This window comes from Gopherus evgoodei, chromosome 12 (assembly GCF_007399415.2).
Source record: "Gopherus evgoodei ecotype Sinaloan lineage chromosome 12, rGopEvg1_v1.p, whole genome shotgun sequence".
Classification (NCBI taxonomy): Eukaryota; Metazoa; Chordata; order Testudines; family Testudinidae; genus Gopherus; species Gopherus evgoodei.
This window is the reverse complement of record NC_044333.1, coordinates 1,240,908-1,261,072: the sequence shown is the minus strand read 5'-3', so window position 1 is coordinate 1,261,072 and position 20,165 is coordinate 1,240,908. Positions and strand designations below refer to the sequence as shown.

General features: G+C 51.0%; 1 protein-coding gene across 1 annotated transcript in view; it reads right to left on the bottom strand.

Moving 5' to 3' along the window:
- Positions 1–18,366, bottom strand: part of FA2H (fatty acid 2-hydroxylase) — a 74,761-nt gene extending 56,395 nt beyond the window's left edge. The window contains exon 1 of the mRNA XM_030582127.1: positions 18,094–18,366. Within this exon, the coding sequence (XP_030437987.1) occupies positions 18,094–18,366 (273 nt within the window). The remainder of the gene's footprint in view (positions 1–18,093) is intronic.
- Positions 18,367–20,165: the final 1,799 nt, after the last annotated feature.

Below are 20,165 nucleotides of genomic sequence, written 5' to 3'. Positions count from 1 at the left end.
ATATCCACGGAGCCAGTTATCTCATTACAGAAAGGAATCAGGTTGTACAGGCATGACTTTCCCTTGAGGAATCCATGTTGACTGTTCCTGATCACCTTCCTCTCCTCCAAGTGCTTCAGAATGGATTTCCTGAGGATCTGCTCCATGATTTTGCTGGGGACTGAAGTGAGGCTGACTGGTCTGTAGTTCCCCAGGTTCTTTTTCTTTCCTTTTTAAAATATGGGCACTATATTTGCCAGTCGTCCAAGACCTCCCGATTGCCACGAATTTTCAAAGATAATGGCCAGTGGCTCTGCAATCACATCAGCCAACCCTCAGCACCCTTGGATTCATTAGATCCGGACCCATGGACTTGTGCACGTCCAGCTTTTCCTAACAGTCCTTAACCTGTTCTTTCACCACTGAGGGGTACTCACCTCCTCCCTATACTGTGTTGCCCAGTGCAGCAGTCTGGGAGCTGACCTTGTCTGTGAAGACCAAGGCCAAAAAAAGCATTGAGTACTTCAGCTTTTTCCACATCATCTGTCACTAGATTACTAAATGGGGGAGGCAAAGGGCCCACACTTTCCCTGACCACCACCTTGTTGCTAACATACCTGTAGAAACCCTTCTTGTTACCCTTCACACATCCCTTGCTAACTGCAACTCCAGTTGTGTTTTGGCCTTCCTGATTACACCCCTGCATGCTCGAACAATATTTTTATACTCCTCCCTAGTCATCTGTCCAAATTTCCACTTCTTGTAAGCTTCCTTTTTGTGTTTAAGTTCACCAAAGATTTCACTGTTAAGCCAAGCTGGTTGCCTGCCATATTTGCTATCCTTTCTGCACAGGAAGATGATTTGTTCCTGCACCCTCAATAAGGATTCTTTAAAATATAGCCAGCTCTCCTGGACTCCTTTCCCCCTCATATTAGCTTCCCAGGGGATCCTGACCATCGGCTCCCTGACAGAGTCAACGTCTGCTTTTCTGAAGTCCAGGGTCTGTCTTTTGCTACTCTCCTTTCTTCATTCTGTGAGGATTGAGTGGATGTTTTCAGAGAACTATCCACAACAACTCCAAGATCTCTTTCTTGAGTAGTAACAGCTAATTCAGACCCCATCATTTTATATGTATAGTTGGGAATATGGTTTCCAATGTGCATCACTTTAAAGTAGTCAACATTAAATTTCATCTCTCATTTTGTTGCCCAGTCACCTAGTTTTGAGAGAACCTTTTGTAGCTCTTCACAGTCTGCCTGGGTCTTAACTATCTTTAAGAATTTTTTATCATCTGCAAATTTTGCCACATCATTGTTTACCCCTTTTCCCAGATCATTTATGAATATGTTGAATAGGACTGGTCCCAGAACAGATCCCTGGGGGACACCACTATTTACCTCTCTCCATTCTGAAAATTGACCATTTATACCTACCCTTTGTTTCTTATCTTTTAACCAGTTATCGATCCATTGACAGCACCTTCCCTCTTACCCTGTGGCGGTTTACTTTGCATAAGAGCCTTTGGTGAGGGACCTTGCCAAAGGCTTTCTGAAAATCTAGAGTGCACTTTATCCACTAGGTCCCCTTGGGCCACATGCTTGTTGATCCTCTCAAAGAATTCTAGTAGATTGGTGAGGCATGATTTCCCTTTAATAAAACCACGTTGACTACTCCTCAACAAATTATGTTCATCTATATGTCTGACAATATTGTTCCTTATTATAGTTTCAACCAGTTTGCCCAGTACAGAAGTCAGGCTTACAGGTGTGTAATTGCAAGGATCACCTCTGGAACCCTTTTTAAAAACTGGCCTCACATTAGTTATCCTATGAATGAAATACTTCAGATACTAAAGGTTGCTTGTTGGGTGACCAGCTATTTCCAGAACGAAACACTACGCAGATAGTTGGCAGAGTCTGATTTTTGCACGCTAGATGCCCATGAAAAGTATGTATTTACTCTCAGGTGGCGTTTTACTCCCTTGGTCTGCTCCGGCACCCAAACCTAAGAGAAGTGGTGAGGTGCTGACAATGGGATCAAGAGCTTTCCTTTGCTAGGTCAGCCCTGGCCTGCCACCAGTATTGACTGAAAGTGGGATGAACCATCTTTGTGTTCAGTGTTTGTGTGTCTCACCCAATGGGGTCCTGCACCATGACTAGGGCATACACCGGTCTGCATTAAAGAGATTCCATTGAGAAAGCAGCTGTAATCCACAGCACAAAATCCATCTTCACCATTAGCCTTGCTGACCATCTGTCAGTAGTGTGACTGGGTCAAAACAATTGAATTCCCTTGTGATGCCTAGATATGCCCTTTCCAGGTCAGATTTACGGTGCATTAGCAGGGGCCGAGTGCACAAAATGCTTGCCTGGCCACTGTCCATGCTGTACCCATTCTAGGGCTAACAGCCTTCAGCCTCCAAGGTTGTTCTAGCCTGGTACCATGTGGGGTGTCGAGCATTCTGAAGTTACTGGGTGCTTTGGTAAGGGAAGGATGGGGTGAGCGAATTCCCCTGTACCACAAGAGGACCCAGACTTCTCAGAGCACCCTTCCCTTTGGAATTCAGATTAAAATCCTCCCTAATATTTTACTGGGCCCAGGAAATGGACATTAACTGCAGGCCCATGCAGCCGTCAAAGGAAAGTAGGTGTATTTATGGTGCACTGACAGGGCACGTGCCACGCTGTGAACACGATGTAGCGGAACCACATTTCGTCCCCTGCCCTGAGAGAGTAGAGATGACTAGACAATAATTCAGACACAAGACACTACAGAGGCACATGACTTACGAGGAGAGGCTGAGGGACCTGGGATTATTTAGTCTGCAGAAGAAAAGAGTGAGGGGGGATTTGATAGCAGCCCTAAGCTACCTGAAGGGGGGTTCCAAAGATGGAACTCGGCTGTTCTCAGGGGTGGCAGATGACAGAACAAGGAGAAATGGTCTCAAGTTGCAGTGGGGGAGGTGTAGGTTGGATATTAAGAAACACTATTTCACTAGGAGGGTGGTGAAGCACTGGAATGGGTTCCCTAGGGAGGTGGTAGAATCTCCATCCTTAGAGGTTTTTAAGGTCAGGCTTTTCAAAGCCCTGGCTGGGATGATTTAGTTGGTGTTGGTCCTGTTTGAGCAGGGGATTGGACTAGATACCTCCTGAGGTCTCTTCCAACCCTAATATTCTATGATTCTCTGGGTCCAGCAGACAGACGCAGCACACAGCAGGGCAGGAACCCCTCACACAGATGAATCCACCACACGCTGAAATCCTTGTAACGTGGATGGGCTTTACAGAGGCCATGTGTTTTGAGGATTTCTCCATTTAACATGTGCAGAGGGCATCTGGAAAGGCTGCTGTTACTAGCAAGTGTTAAGACACATCACATCCTCAATAGATCCCAGGCACCCTAGGTTAGCCTTCATGCTCCCCTGCCCCCGCAAACTTCCTAAACACAGAAAGGACAGCAACCTGTCCAGAGAGGATGGTCCACCAGGTAAGGAGGTCAAGTTGTGCTGATGTACACTCCAGAGTAGACAGCCTGCTGCGGACTGGACAGAAATGAAGTGGCTGAGAAGAGTTAGAGACTCCTGCTTCTCACACCAGAGGGGAGCACTGGAGTTCTGACCCCCAGCCTGGCAAGAATTCCATGCTGCCCCCACTCAGTCCTGCAGTTTGTTTGCACCCAAACAAACTCATATATGTACCAACAACAAAGAAGCTGGAAAGTCATTTAGTATCTCCTTTGGCATCCTCCCTGTGGATGCAGACTCAGTTCCTCTCTCCTCTGACACACGTGCATAGCTGAGATTTGTAAGCCCACATGGACACCCACACAAAGCTGCCAAATGCTGCTTCAGATCAGACGCTCAGATTTAGTGGGTGTGGCCACACCAATTCCTCCCAGCCACAAACATGCCATCTTAAAAAAACACAAAGGCAGCTCCAGTCACAATAGTGATTAGATTGCATTTCCAGAAGCCAACCCCACGCCTTCAGCTGGAACGAGCAATAAAGTAGGAGGCAGCCTTCAGTTAGTCCATTGTCCAGACGTCAACAAGCTAGAAATCTAGTTACAAACGAGGGGCCTGAGGCTCCAGTACATTAATGCAGTTCTGCGCTAGTGTAACTCCATCAATTTCCATAGAGAGTTACCGCAGTAACAGTGGTGAATCAAGCCCAGGAACTGCTGAAGTAGATTGCTCATCCAGCCACTACAGCATCTGTTGGGGCAGTCGCAGCCTGTACAATTTGGATTTTCCACCAGATCCAGCCTAGCTTTGCAAAGCAGAGTTCATCTGGTTGTTGCTCACCATGAACTCGACAGTGCCGGATCCACCAGTGATGGAAATCTAGCGAACTCATGGCAACAGACCTCATGAAAGACACCCTCACCAGTAACTGCTGCCACATCATCTCACACACACACACACACACACACACACACACAGTTCACCAGCTGTGTTACCTGGTCATGCAATCACCTTAGGGAGCATGTATTCAGGACACGTTTTCCAGACCAGGCCAGTTACTTGCTGAGAGTTGTAAATTCACTGTGGGCATCTGTTGATGGTGAATTCCTCAGAGCATGTGTTTCAGAGACTGCAGGCCAAATCAAAGATGTCTGGCTTCTGCCACCCATTGCATTCAGTTTATGTCCACAGCATCACCAAAGAGCATGCAGATGTAGCCCCCTGTGCCTTGAAAGCAAAGTCCTGGGAAAATACTATAATGGTTAAAGGAAGGCGATCTGCCAAGGTGTTCTGTACTCCTGGGAGAAACAACACCATCAGGTCGATTGAGTGGGCTATGCAAAATTCTCCAGAGATGTATGGCTTCCTGACAGAGGAGGAAAGACCGCGTTTCACTTTGCTTGTTGATGTAAAATATGGCTGTTGTGTTGTCTGTGAAGACTGACACCACGGCCTTGAAGGTGTTCATGGAATACCTGACATGCCAGGCGTGCTGCTCTCAGTTCCCTTATGTTGATATGTAGTGTTATTTCTTGCATGGACCAAAGACCCTGTGTGTGAAGGCCCGCGAGATGAGCGCCTCAGCCCAGAGATGATGCATCCGTGGTCAGGGCTAGAGAGGGCTGTGGGGCATGGAATGGCATCCCCCCCACAAACCAAGCTGGTGTTTAACCACCAACCCAAAGAGGATAAGACCTCCATCGGCACAGTGAGAATTGTGTCCAAACTGTCTCGGCCTGGACAGTACACTGATGAGAGCCAGGTCTGAAGTGGACGGAGGCGTAGTCTGGCATGTCTGGTCATGAAAGTGCACGAGGCCATGTGGCCTAGAACAGCGAGGCACATGCATGCTGTTGAGGTCGGGAAGCTTTGGAGGCCATGAATAACGGTCATCATGGACTGGAAGAGGGCCTGCAGTAGGCAAGCCCTGGTAAGATTCAAGTCCAGGATCGCCCCAATGAAGATTGGTATAGTCTAGTCTAGACTAGTATCGTCTTGCATTTGATGAGGTGGATATTCACCCACGAAAGCTCATGCTCCAAAATGTCTGTTAGTCTATAAGGTGCCACAGGATTCTTTGCTGCTTCCAATGAGGTCTATTCTCTGCGTAGGCTCCAGAGTGGACTTTTTGGTGTTGAGCAGCAGGCCCAGTTGCTTGAACAAGATCATGACGAGACGAACATGAGACCGCACCTGCAGCTCGGAAAGACCTCGAATGAGCCACTCGTCAAGGTACGGAAACACTTGTATCCGACGTCGGCGGAGCGAGGCTGCTATGCCAGCCATACATTTTGTGAAACTCTTGGCGCTGTGGACAGTCCGAAGGGAAGGACGGTAAATTGGAAATGCTGCTGGTTGACCACAAAGCGAAGGAATCGCCTGTGTGGCAGGTAAATTGCTATGTGGAAGTACGCGTCCTTCATGTCGAGGGCGGCATACCCGTTTCCATGATCCAGAGACGGGATAATGGTTCCCAGGGAAACCATGCGGAACTTCAACTTCACCATGAATTTGTTGAGTCTGCGCAGGTCCAGGATGGGCCATAGTCCTCCCTTTGCCTTGAGGATTAGGAAATAATGGGAATAAAACCCCTGCCCCTCAAATCCTTTGGGACCTCTTCCACTGCTCCGATAGCCAGGAGCGCCTGTACCTCCTGTAAGAGGGGTTAGTCATGAGAGGGGTCCCTGAAGAGGGACGGAGAGGGAGGGTGGGAAGGGGGCGAAACAAACTGAAGATAGTATCCAGTTTCCACCGTGCATAGGACCCAGCAATCTAATGTTATGCGGGACCATGCAGGGAGGAAATAGGAGAGGTGGTTGAAGAAAGGCAGGAAAGAATCCTGCAAGGAGACTCGTACGCCATCCTCGGGAACACCTTCAAAAGTTTTGCTTGGGCTCTGCCGATGATTTTGGGGGGGCCTGGATTCAGGCTTGATTGAGGACCAGATTGTCTCCTCCTAGTCTTGCCGCAGTCGAGGGTTAGAGTAGGTGCACTGCAGCTGGGGCCGGAAGGGCCTACGTTGCATCACCGGGGTATGCATGCCCAGTGAGCACATGATAGCCTGGTTGTCTTTCAAACTCTGAAGCCTGGGGTCAGTTTTGTCAGAGAATAGCCCCTGGCCATCAAAGGGCAGGTCCTGAATGGTCTGTTGCAGCTCCGGTGGAAGACCAGACACTTGTAGCCATGAGATGTGGAGCATAGCCACACCCGAGGCTAGAGTCCTAGCTGCTGAGTCTGCCACATCTAAAGACGTCTACAGGGACATCCTTGCCACTTTCTTGCCCTCTTCTAGCAAGGCCACAAACTCCTCTCCTTGAACTTCTCCATTGAGGTCCAGGTGTTATAGTTATAACGGCTCAGGAGGGCCTGGCGGTTAGCTATCCTGAGCTGTAGGCCACCAGCTGAATAAATCTTGTGCCAAAATAAATCCAAGCGCCTAGCATCCTTGGACTTAGTGGTTGGCACTTGCTGGCTTTGTCTCTCCCTCTCGTTCACAGACTGTACCACGAGGGAGCAAGGATGGGGGGGAACATACAAATATTCATAGTCCTTAGAGGGCACCATGTATTTCCCCTCCACCTCTCTGGCTGTGGGAGGAACAGACGCTGGGGACTGCCTGAGTGTATTGGCATTAGCCTGGATGATCCTAATGAAAGGTAGGGCAACATGTATGGGGGCATCGGCCAATAAAATGTCCACCACCGGATCCTCAACTTCCACCACTTCTTTCACCTAGCTCATGTTCTGTGCCACCCTACATAGCAGATGCTGGTGTGCACGAAGATCTATAGGTGGTGGGCCAGAGGAGGACGTGCCTGCCACTGCCTCATCAGGCGAGGAGGAAGAGGACACCCCTGGGACTAGCAGATCCTGGGGAAGGTCTGTTTGGGGAGGATCCAGTTGCCCTAGGTCCCCCACGCTAGTGGCATGGGTCCGATCTGGTGGCAGGGCAGTCACCTCCGAGGCTGCTGGGGGAGGGCGGCTCACAGTGGCCTCAGGCATCCAAGGCTCTGAACGGGCCGATCGAGAAGTGCCTGAGGGGACACCTTGGGCTTAGTGGTATGCCCAAGAAGTCCAGAAGGACCATTATGGGGATCCCTAATTGGGATCCTGTCCTTCATCTTGCCCCGGGTTAGCACCATCAGTGTCATGGCCCTGGATGTGGTAGCCACTCCATGCTTGGACGACGTCGAATTAGGTCACAAAGGCCAAGGCGGTGCCGAACGCCCATGCAGCATTGCACTGCTCCGCTCTGTCGCTCTGCACCTGGGAGCTGGAGACCAGTGCCAGGATCTCAGGCGGTACCGGGATTGGGAGTTTCCCCATGGATGGTGCAGTCCGCACCGGCGGTGCCAGGGGGTGAGATGGTCCCAGGCTCCGTCAGCACGATCAGGTCACAAGTGGTGGAGAAGGTCTCCAGAGTGGACAGCAGGCTGAGCTCAACCACGGTGCGCACGGGGGAGCTTGTGTGCACCAGACTCTACAGCTCTTGTGGTGCCAGAATTGACAATGCCAAAGTTGGAGCCTTCACGGGACACTCTGGCCTGGGCTACTGCTCAGTGGGGGCACAGGCAGTGTCTGCAACTGTACAGAAGCAGCAGGTGGTTTGTGCTGCTTCTTGGGCTGCAGAAACAGTGAACGGTGTCACATCTGTACTGGTGTCAGAGATGTCCGGAGTAGAGAGTCTTCGCTGGTGCTGGGTCATTCCAGTGCCAGAGGCATGCTTCGGACCGACGGCACCTGGTCTGCATGTGGTACCGAAGGCACTAGGCTAAATGCCGCTTCCATTAGGAGCTGTTTTAAACGAAAATCCCACTCCTTTTTTGTTCAAGGCTTGAAAGCCTTACAAATGCGACACTTATCTGGTTGATGGGATTCCCTCAGGCACTTCAGGCAGGAGTCGTGGGGGTCTCCCATAGGCATTGGTTTGAGACAGGCGGAGCACGGCTTGAAACCCGGAAAGCTGGGCATGGGCCCTGGTACCGGGGAAGAGGAAAGGGGATAAACCCCATTTCCTCCAAGCACTATCTACACTATATACAAACTTACTATTAACTAAACCATAAGTGCTAAAAACTATTAACAACTACACTGAACAACTATCTACAGTACAACAAGTAAAGCTAGGGAGGTGGAGATCAGCCAACAACTGTCATGGGCGCTAAGAAGGAACTGAGGGGGCCCTGGGTCAGTAGGGGCATATATCCAACGCCATAAGGGCGCTACTCCCGGGGTAAAAATCTCCGACAATCGTGCATGTGGCGCGCGCACACCTAATTGGAATCAATATGAGCAAGCATTCGAAGAAGAACACTTCCATACTCAGAAGCGCTCCCTGGAAGCCAGGACATGGGAAACACTTGAACCCCAAAAGGGTGGCACGCATGGGACACCAACTCTGAAAATGGCAATTAAAAATTAGGGAATCAGGAACCCTGATTAGAACATGCAGTAGCCAAACAACATTCACTCAGGCCACTGCTCAGAGACCCTTGAGTCTCATACTAGGCAGAGAGAACTAGACCACTTAAGCCTGCAAAATTAGTCACTTTAGACAGGGAGATTCAAAGACACTCAACTCCCAATGCATTTCGATGGTATATGGGCACTCACCTCCATTTGGAAAATCCCATTCGAATCGACTGATGTAAACTGTTTCCCACATCATTCATGCCCAAGACAATGAAGATTAAAGATAGCACTATTTAACATCCCCATACTTAATTTTTGTGCAGATTTTGGACTTCTTGTATGGGGGCCCAACTTTCTGCCTGTTTATAATGCTCTATTTTGTAGCTCTGGACTCCAGTTCCTGCATCAGCCAGGATGCGGATTGTAGAGAATCTTCTATACAGTTCAGGCTATTAGCTCAGAATCTACCACTTCACTAAGAAGTGCCTGCAGTGCAGCTGGCAATCAGAACTCAAAGACACTCTCTAGGGACTTGCTAGCAGAAAAAAAGGTGAATGGCTGAAGTTTAAGAGGCAATGTGATGTAATGGCAATTGCAGAACTGGATAACATGTCTGTCTGGATCATTAGAGTCACTTACAGAACAAGCCACTCTGCAAGTTCAAGTGAACAAATCAACATACATTCTAGGGGGCTTCTGCCTGTATTTCAGACCTACTCAGAGGTGAAAGTAAGCCGGTCCGGTCTGGCATACTGGCTCCAGACCGGCTTCTCCAGCAGTGATCTAAAGGGCCCAGGGCTCCAGTTGCTGCAGGGAGCCCCGGGCCCTTTAAATCACAGCCGGATCTCCGGCAGCCTCACGGCAGGGCCCCAGTGGGGATTTAAAGGGCCGGGGCTCCCTGCAGTGACTGGAGACCCAGGCCCTTTAAAATCACTGTCAGAGCCCCGCTACCACTACTCCAGCCCTAGCCTGAGCCCTGTTACCTTGGGGTAGTGGCAGCAGGGCTCCTGCGGTGATTTAAAGGACCCAGAGCTCCGTGGTAGCTGGAGCCCCCGGCCCTTTAATTCGCCCCTGAGCTCTGGGGCTCCCTGATGCCTCTGCAGCTGGTAGCTCTGGGGTGATATAAAGGCCCTGGGGCTCCAAGCCACAGGGCCTTTAAATCTTAAAAGGCTCCGCCTCTTCCCATTGAGGCCACCTCCCGCTCAGGACTCCTGTATACTGGTAAAGCCTTTAAATTACTTTCACTCCTGGACCTACTGTTAACTCATTCTGCCTGCAAGAGCTGATAGAGGCAGCAAAGCCCAGTTCAAAGTGCACACCCAGTCCTCCAGCCTCTTTGCTGTCAAAGACCATATGTTTATAGAAGACACAGGGCCAGAATGTGGTCCAACAGGTTCAAGCTATTAACAGAGACTGGAGAAACCAGCATTAGACTCATCCAAGTTCTATGCAGCATTCCTTAAAATCCTCCCTCTCCAGGATATGTCTCCTGCCCGTCTAGTCTTGAGCCATACACATCAACACTCCTAGATGGCACGTGAGCTGGCCTGAAGCCTACATTCCAATGATCCAGGGGAGACGGTCACCCAGAGACATGGGGAATTTCTTTTAGCTGCACAGGGTGTCCTTAGCACAGGACTGTGGCAATAGGAAATAACCTTAGGCTGCAGGCTTGTTCTTCCACTGGAACTGTTTGGAAGGTGCTTACTGGAAATCATGCTCGTCTCATTTCACAGAGCTCGTGGGCTGCTTGAGCATCCTTTGAGTACACCAGGCATTCCCCATCATTGGGAAACAAGAGCAAAGCTCTCACAGAACAGAACGGAGCAGAGTAGTAACCCCACCAGCATCAACGGAGATTAGAATCAGTGCCTAAGTCTACAGTAGAATCCAGACTTATGCAAGAAGGATTTGCCTCTGTTTGGAGAAAAATTGAAGACATGTCATGGAGGCCTTAAAAAGGCAGACTTAGGCTGTGTCTACACTGCCACTTTCAGTGCTAAAACTTTTGTTGTTCAGGGCTGTGAAAAAACACCCCCCCAAGCGACAAAAGTTTTAGCGCTGAAAAGCACCAGTGTAGACAGGAGCCAAGCTACCACCACTCATTCAGGGTGGGTTTTTTAAGTCGCTGGGAGAGCTCTCCTCTGGTAATAAAGAGTATCTGCACTGCTCCCACCACAGTGCTGCCGTGGCTGCGCTGTAACGTGGATAGTGTAGACAAACCCAAAATGCTCTGAGTGCAACCCTCATGGCACATCAAATGCAGAGATAAGCCTCTCCTAAAGCCCGAACAATTGTGGTGTCTGAACAAAGGGCAGGGTAATTTACATATGGAAAAAATGAGAGATAAGGTGGCTGAGGGAATATCTTTTATTGGACCTTGGACCAACTTCTGTCAGTGAGAGAATAAAAGAAAGATATTACCTCAGCCACCTTGTTTTGCTAATATCCTGGGACTGACATTACTACACCACCACTACACACAAGAGCAGTCATTGAAGTCAAGTGGGAAATGTGTACTTTCACCCTCTTAACAGGAAGAAGTGTTTGCAGTGCCACTAGAATGGGATTTAAATCCTTCCTGGTCCAGGCAAAGCAAACTTGAGTCAGAGGGCGGCGCGTGCAGCAAGTAAGTCACTTGTCACTTAAATCAGCAGATGCCAGACAGTTTGCCTAGTGCCAGGTTGTGTCTGATCTCCCTCCACTGTTCGGTTTCTCGGCTCTCGATGCATTTGTACAACGAATGGCATTCCCTTCCACAACAGGCTGCAGAGTAGGAACTTGCTTGTCCGGCTAGCTTCATTCACATCAACTCGTTGGACTTGTTCTGGGAGCATGGGGGAGGGGGCTGGAAGGGGAGTGGCATGGGAGAAAGGAGAAGAGTCTCTGAGCTGGGGACCATTTGCCATGCCAAGGATTTGGAAGACAGAAGAATTTTGTTTAAAAAAAAAAAAAGCTAATAGGAGCCCTATGATACTAAAAATACAGACGATTTACAAAGCCATCCCTGAGAGATAGCTGGTGCGCGGCCCTTGCTGCTCCATGCTGAAACACAGGGGCTAAACTAAGCCAAGAAAACAATACAAAACGTAACCAAACAGGAACCTTGCACACCATGTCCTGAATGTCACTCAGTGCTGGCTCTGACACTCTCCCCAAGGGAAAGCAGTCCAAAGGGAAGGGAGGAGGCCTTCCTTATGAAAGGCCTGCCACCAGTTCAGGCTAGATCACTTCCGCGGTTGGCAGCAAGAGTCCAGCTGATATTAGCTGCTGTGAAGGGGGTGCAGAGTGCTAAGGGGGTCTCGGGCAAGTGTCCCTGAACAGGGCAGCTTTCAACAAGGGAGCACCTCCCCACTCCAGAGAGAACGCCCTTGGAATGACCTATTTGGATTATAACCCCGGCCTTTGCTTATCTGAGAGCAGGGGGCAGGAGACCAGAAATCAGCCAGCTAGTGGACAGAGCCCCAGGCCAGCAGTGAGTGGAACCACTACTGGAAGACCTGTGGGAGGAGCAGAAGAGAGAGCCCTCATCTTCTGCTCCCTTGGCCGGGTGTGATGGCTCTTTTCTACACCTCCACTTCCCTGGATGGCAGCAGCAAGCACGCTCTCTGCAGGGGAGTAGTTAAGGAGCCAGGGAGGGAGCTGGACAAAGCTGCTGCTTTCCCCACTGGAGAGGGGAGGGCATTAGGGGAAGAAGCCAGCTTCCCAGTCTCAGGAATTGCAGAGGTTAAAGATTCAAGGCCCCCCTCTCCACCTGGGTCTTGTGATGACCTAGGAGCTCTTTGTACTGGATAAGAATACTGTACCCATCTGTTACACGAACACACTGTTTACAGCCTCCTTCGGTAGCCACTGCCTTGCTTTCAAGTGCTTGAGTTTGGTGAGAGATGCCCTGGGTAAGTACCCTCACGTCTCACCCACAGCTAGCTTTTGAGGTCATATTGCTTGGGGTTTAAGTTCTAAACAAACACTGGATGGGTCACTGGCTCTTTAAATTTAAGATGTGAGCACTGCTGGCCAAGCAGCAAAAAAACTTCAGGACCAGACTTCAAAGAGAAACTGCTGAGCTTCAGTTCATCTGCAAATTTGACACCATCAGCTCAGGATTAAACAAAGACTGTGAATGGCTTGCCAACTACAAAACTAGTTTTCTCCTCCCTTGGTTTTCACACCTCAACTGCTAGAACAGGGCCTCATCCTCCCTGATTAAACTACCTCATTATCTCTAGCTTGCCTGCATATACATACATACACACACCCACACACCTGCCCCTGGAAATTTCCACTACATGCATCTGACAAAGTGGGTATTCACCCACGAAAGCTCATGCTCCAAAATGTCTGTTAGTCTATAAGGTGCCACAGGATTCTTTGCTGCTTTTACAGATCCAGACTAACACGGCTACCCTGTCTTAATGACGACTCCTTGAGAGCACTGCCTGATTCAATGGCCACCTGACAAGATGGGCCATTGCAGCCTATAGCTGCCATGCACGCACAGAACAGCCACCTCCATTCCAACATTGGCAAAGGAGTGCGGGGAGAGGGAGGAGAGAATAAAAATAAGAGTCAAAGCAAGCTAGGATTAAAAGCCTGGGCTCTTGATTTTAGAGTCTCCATTTCAAACAGACCCTCTTTGTGCCTGTCTGAAAGGGGTGGCTAACAAAGCCGTGCTGCGACGTCCTGCTTCTCCAGCTGTAACAGTCAAGCAAATTTACAAGGGACAATAAGCATTATTAGGTTTACTAAGTATTCTTGATCCTGCCTCAGCTGGGGGTGTAGAGGTGCGTCAGACTAGATGAACTCTCAAGGTACCTTCCAACCCTACATTTCTCTGATTAGCCTGATTTACAACTAGCACTGCTACAAGATGCTGGCATTTACTGTACATTTGAGAAGCTTCTTTAGCTGGTTCTGAGGTTGATGATGAAAATAATCCGTTGCCACAAGATCTCTCTCCAGCAGCTTCAGAGGGAGTGAACCAAGCCTAGTTTTCAAATTATGAAAGTTCCTTAACCATTTTTCTATCCCTACCCTAGAAAGTTGGCCTGTGTCTGAGTCAGCCTCCAAAGCTACCTACCGCACAAATGTTGTGATACAATAAGGTTTCACTGGGTAGACAGTGGGACACAAGTAATATTAAACATTTGAAATTTCAAGGAGCCATTTTTGGATCTTTTCATCTCAAGGCAAGTACTTCCTCCATTTAATCCTCATTTCAAGCACAGTCTAGTTGCTGATGAAACTCAAACCTAAAAATATGGAAGCTAGGGTGGCCAGATAGCAAGTGTAAAAAATCAGGACAGGGGGTGGGGGGGCAATAGGTGCCTATATAAGAAAAAGGCCCCAAAATTGGGACTCTCCCTATAAAAATGGTGACATCTGGTAACCCTAATGGAAGCACAAGGATCACTGCCCCACAGTTACAAGTGGGAAATCAAAGTAAGCCTTCTAACGGCACCACATCTGCAGTCTTTGCAAACCTTCAGACACTGTAACCTCAATGCCCTGAGGCTGCTTCCCCTCCCAACACAACCAGCCTCTGGCTACAACAGAACTCCTAATCTTCTCACCTAAACCTCTTCTATCCCCCCTCTGCCTGGAGCACCCCCTCACTGTAACTGAGGGCAGCACACAGGCCTTCCCAACAACCTGGTGCATACACACAAGTGAGCTTTGACTTGTCCCTCTCCTCTGCCCTACATATCTGAACCCTGCTGCCACTTCTGCCATACAGCTAAGATCCATCCTTCTCTCTATTCCGACAGCAGGAACTCTGAGCAAGGACCCAAATATCCAGCTGTGATTACTGCAGACTCTTCTCTGGCCTCCCTACTATATGTTGCCTCCAAAACACTGCTAAAATTACCTTCCTTGGCCACAGGACAAGATCTTCCCTATTCAGCACCTCCATCCCCACTGTGATCCCAACAGTGCCAGTCTCAGTGTGACCCTCTGTTCTACTTATCCAGCCCAGGTCACCACACCACCTCCCAGGCATGATTCCTGAGTCAGGTGGCACAGCTACTATCCACTCCTGAACACTCCACTTATTTCCACCAAGACCCCTACAGGGATAACAGCAAGGCTCTAAGCTAATCTGGCATTTGCTAGACATTCCAATATGTAGTTTAACACGATTACACATTCAAGCTGTGCATCATCAACATGTAGCCTGTCATCACTGGGCCAACTTCTCTATCTTTTGTCCCCTGCTCTCCCCTACCCTCCATCTCTACCTGTCGTCTTTTTGAAGTGTAAAGCTTTTGGGCAGTGACTTCCATGTTGGGAAGACGCCGTGCACATCACATGCCTGCTAACGGAAGCGAGCAACACATAGTACAGAGTTGGTATTGACAGCAGCTGGGTTGGGCCCAAATCTATCTCCACTATTGCTAATAGTGAGGATTAAGCAAAAACTTTTCTTTAAATCCAGCTGGCCCACGAGCTGAAGGTGATTTAACTTTAGGGAAAGTTTGCAGGGACAACAACAAACAGAACTTGGTGAACAACAGATGTTCTGGTCCGGTGCCAGTACGGAATTTTTAAAAAAAAATTCAATCCAGGTCAAACCAAATAAAAACTCAGAGTTTTCAATTAAATCAGAAGATTTTGTTTTGGCTCTGTTCCAGAGCAAAAGTCTGAAGCTGATGTCTCACATCTCAGGTGAGCGCTCTATCACTGACCTTTATGGTCAACTGAAACTGCATTTTTTAGCAAATAAAGTACTTGTAAGAAAAACTGCATTTAGCGCTAGTAACAAGGCATTTTTCCCTGAGGTTATAAGAAACCAGGAAACGTTAAACAGGAATCAAGACTTAAAAATCAGGGTAATTATTTAAGAGACCAGTTACTCAAAACCAGTTGGATGGATTTTCTTCAAACTTTACACAAATATTCCTCTTCGCCTTCAGAGAAAGTCTGGTAATTTTTCAGACCTGACCAATTTTTACTGCTATAGTTACTGGTGTGTCAGTACAGAGCTTTATGACAGAAGCTGGGTACAAGCTCAAAAGACTAGTTCACTGTTTCTGTATAATCATTGACAGTGTAATATTGATTGAGCAGTTGGGCAGTGCCATGCAGTGATGGGAGTGCGGCGTTTGCTCTGGCATCAGTTGTTAACTACCCCTCCCAACCCTTTCGCCCATGCACAGAAATGAAGCCTTTCAAAGCAGCATACAAGCTATTTGAGAGGGGAATTAACGAATTGAGCACCAGGATCTCTGCATGAAGAAATCCAGCATTTTTCCACGACTTCTGGGAACAATTTTGAAATATGAAACCCTCATTTTAGCCTAAATGAGACAATTATTTTATTCTTAGTGGTGAAATTCTCTGAAGTATGAACGGATGGGGCGGGGGGGGGGGTCTTGAGGAAGATGTATGCAATAGGACCCACCTCTAGGCACTTCATGCTGGGATTTGTGCCCCCATCCCACCCCGATCTTCCCCTCCCTGCCATCCAGAAACAATTGCTCTAACTCTGGGAGTTTCCCCATCAACACAACATTTTAGAACTGAGCAGAGATTGCAAAAGGGATTTGCTCTGAGCTAAGGCGGGGCTAGTGAACCACAAACCTTGGGTTCCTCCACCCCATTACATTTCCACATCCTAGAGAGAACAGAGGCGAAGAGGATGGGGGTAGAGGGTTAGTGCTGAATTCAGAAAATGAGCAATCAGCCAGCATGGAAGTGAAGGGGCAGCCACGCAGGTGAAGGGTGGGGACAGGAAATGAGACAGGTGCGGGACATGATTCAAGTGGCTGGATGAAGTTGAGTGGGTGCAAAATACAAGTGCCTGGATACAGGGCAGTTATAGGTGGCGAGATCTGCCACACCAGGCTCAGCTGCCCCTAAGCACCCCTCCCAGCTGTACTACTGGGGGTGGGGGGCAGCAGGTTGTTGCAGGACCAAGGAAACACATGAAGTTCAGGGGCAGGGGAGGAGGGAAAAGGGGACTCAGGGGACAGTATGAGGAGGAGGAGGAATCTGGGCAGCTGGAAGGACACAGGGTGGTGGCCAGGTGGAATGCAGAGCCTGGGGTGTCATGGGGTATGTTTGGGGTAAGGCAAGTGAGAGCAAATGGGATGGAGGGAGGGCATGAGAGTGGGATAGCAGTGCAGTGGGCCCAGGTGGAGCAGAGCAGGGGCAATACAGGTGGATGAAGAGCCCAGCACAAGTGAAGGGGGAGCAGAAGGGAGAGATGAAGAAAGGAGTGATGCGGGGGGCACAGGGGCACACCATGCACAGGGCAGGTGAACTCAGAGCCCAGAGACAGGGTATAGGGATAGATGCAGAACATCGGGGACGCGCACTGCAGGGACAGGGCACAGAGGAGCAGAGAAGGGACCCAGAGAGAGACCAGGCTGCAGAGGGCAGGGACAAGACCTGGGGGTCTGATGTGCAGAGGGCACACACAGGGTATAGGGATGGATGCAGGGGCTAGGGGTGTGCACTACAGGGACAGGGCACAGATAGACAGAGACGGGGGACCCGGGGTGCAGGCTGTGGGTGTGTGCAATGCAGGGACATGGCACAGAGGGCAGGGAGGGGGCACAGAGGGCACTGGCGGCAGGGACAGGGCGCAGAGGGCACGGACGGGGACAGGGCGCAGAGGGCACTAGCGGCAGGGACGGGGGCGCAGAGGGCAGGGACGGGGACGGGGGCGCAGAGGGCACTAGCGGCAGGGACGGGGGCGCAGAGGGCGTGGGTACTGGCTGGAGGTGTGTGCAATGCAGAAACAGGGCACAGAGGGCACTGGCTGCAGGGACGGGGTGCAGAGGGCAGGGACGGGGCACAGAGGGCACTGGCTGCAGGGACAGGGCGCAGAGGGCACTGGCTGCAGGGACAGGGGCGCAGAGGGCACTGGCTGCAGGGACAGGGGCGCAGAGGGCACTGGCTGCAGGGACAGGGGCGCAGAGGGCGCGGGCACTGGCTGGAGGTGTGTGCAATGCAGAAACAGGGCACAGAGGGCACTGGCTGCAGGGATGGGGGCGCAGAGGGCGCAGGTACTGGCTGGAGGTGTGTGCAATGCAGAAACAGGGCGCAGAGGGCACTGGCTGCAGGGACGGGGCACAGAGGGCAGGGACGGGGCGCAGAGGGCACTGGCTGCAGGGACGGGGGCGCAGAGGGCGTGGGTACTGGCTGGGGGTGTGTGCAATGCAGAAACAGGGCGCAGAGGGCACTGGCTGCAGGGACGGGGGGCAGAGGGCGGGGCCGGGCCGGCGGGACGGTACCTGCGGCTCCGGCGCGGGGGCCGGGCACACCTCGCCCAGGTAGTACTGCTCCAGCCAGAGGCGCGCGTTGCGCGAGTGCCGGTGCGGCGGCCCCTCCAGCGCGGCGCTCACGTCGCTGCCCGCCCGCTCCCGGAGCAGCTGCTCGCCGCCCGGGTGCAGCCGCACGAAGCCGCTCAGGTCGTAGAGGCGGCGGCCCCGCAGCACCAGGCAGGCGCCCTGGGCGCAGCGCTGCCGCACCTCGGCCGGGCTGTAGGCGCGGGGCGGCGGGGCCATGGCCGGGCGCAGGACGCGCGAGCTCCGCTAGCCGGGGAACACTCCGCAGCCAGCCCGGCACCTGCTCGTTTACATAGCATGCCACGCCCCCGCCCCGAGACTCATGAATATTCACGAGGCGCGCATGGCTCTGATTGGTGGCTGGGGCGGCGGCAGGGCGAGAGCGCCCAGGTGAGGGCGGAGCCCTGGGCCACACCCGCCTGCCCTGGGGGCAGCCGGAGCAAGAGAGGGATCCCGCCCGCCTCGGGCAGGCTGGCCCCGGCCGGGGCCCTGCTTCGGTGCTGGGCGCAGCTGAGTGTTATTGACAGCGCCTAGCCCCCTCTAGCGGCAGAGCACGGCGGGCAGGTGGGCAGGAGCGGCAGCCCCATTTTACGGAGGGGAAACTGAGTCACAGAATGGGGACTGTGGCTTGCCCTAGGTCACCCGGCAGGGAACAGGGCCCAGAGCCTAGCTCTCCTGCCTGCCAGCCTAGCACTCTAGTCCCAAGATACACACTGCCTCCCTCCGCCTGGGTTACAGACAGGATGCCCCGCCCCACCCCACCCCACCCATAGGGGATAGAGGGGAGCCACCCAGAGGAGGGTGTGAAGCCACTTCACAGAGGTTTTGGATACCTAGAAAGGGAGCAGGTGACTGTTATTAGTAATAATAATTACCCAGCTGGTTAATAATTAGCCCTATTCACTGTACAATTCATAAAAAGCTGCTAGGTTTATAACTGTGTGTGTCACCTTCCAGGAAACCACACAGGCAAGGGACCCACAGCCCTCCCCAAAGTGCAGGTGAGCTACAGCTGGGCTGAGAATAGAAGGGGTTGCATCCTTGGCCCTTTTGCACTGCTTTGCAGGCCCAAAGCAGCATGAAACCTGGCCAGAGAATCTGGCTGGGGATGCTCAGGGGACCCCAGCACAGGGGGTGTTTTGTGGATGGACCATGGCAGAACATGTTGCCCTCAGACAATCCCCAGCTTCCATAATGGGGGATATTGCAGACAGCTATAAATTGGAGCAGCCCTGAGGCGATGTCATCCAGAGGCATCACCGACAAAGTTCGGCGGCATTTCAGCGGATGCTCAACCACCACCACAGTCCTTCGTCTGGCGCTTGCCAGACGAAAAGGTTGGGGACCACTGCCCTAGTTTATGAGAGATAATACATGAGGACAAGCTGCGAAGAGCCATAGCATGGATAACAGCTGATAATGGTGCAAGGAAGGGTGTGGAGCACAAAGGCACACTAAAAGAGGGAAGGGGATACTCCTCTTAGGACATGGGTGAGGTGGGGTTGTACTTTCCCCCAAAGAGAAGAACATGAAACTCTGTGTGACACAGATTTCCTATTTGTTACTTTACTGTGCTGATAAATATCTTTACAACTGAAGTACTTTTCATTGGAAAATTAGCACGTGCAGAATAAAGAAAAACAGGCTGTTCGGTGAACAAGGAGAGGGGAACAGACCCAGGCCTACAGGACAGCACGGGAGAAGACCAGAGGAATGGAATGGGAGACAATGAGGAAAGGAATGGTTAGAAAGGAAGGTTGTGGGGAAGAGAGGAGGATGGAGGCTATGGCCATGTCTACATCTAAAATTTTGCAGCGCTGGTTGTTACAGCTGTATTAGTACAGCTGTATAGGGCCAGCGCTGCAGAGTGGCCACACTTACAGCAACCAGCGCTGCAAGTGGTGTTAGATGTGGCCACACTGCAGCGCTGTTGGGCGGCTTCAAGGGGGGTTCCGGGACGAAAGAGCAAACCGGGAAAGGAAACCAGCTTCGCCGCGGTTTGCTCTCTCGGTCCCGGA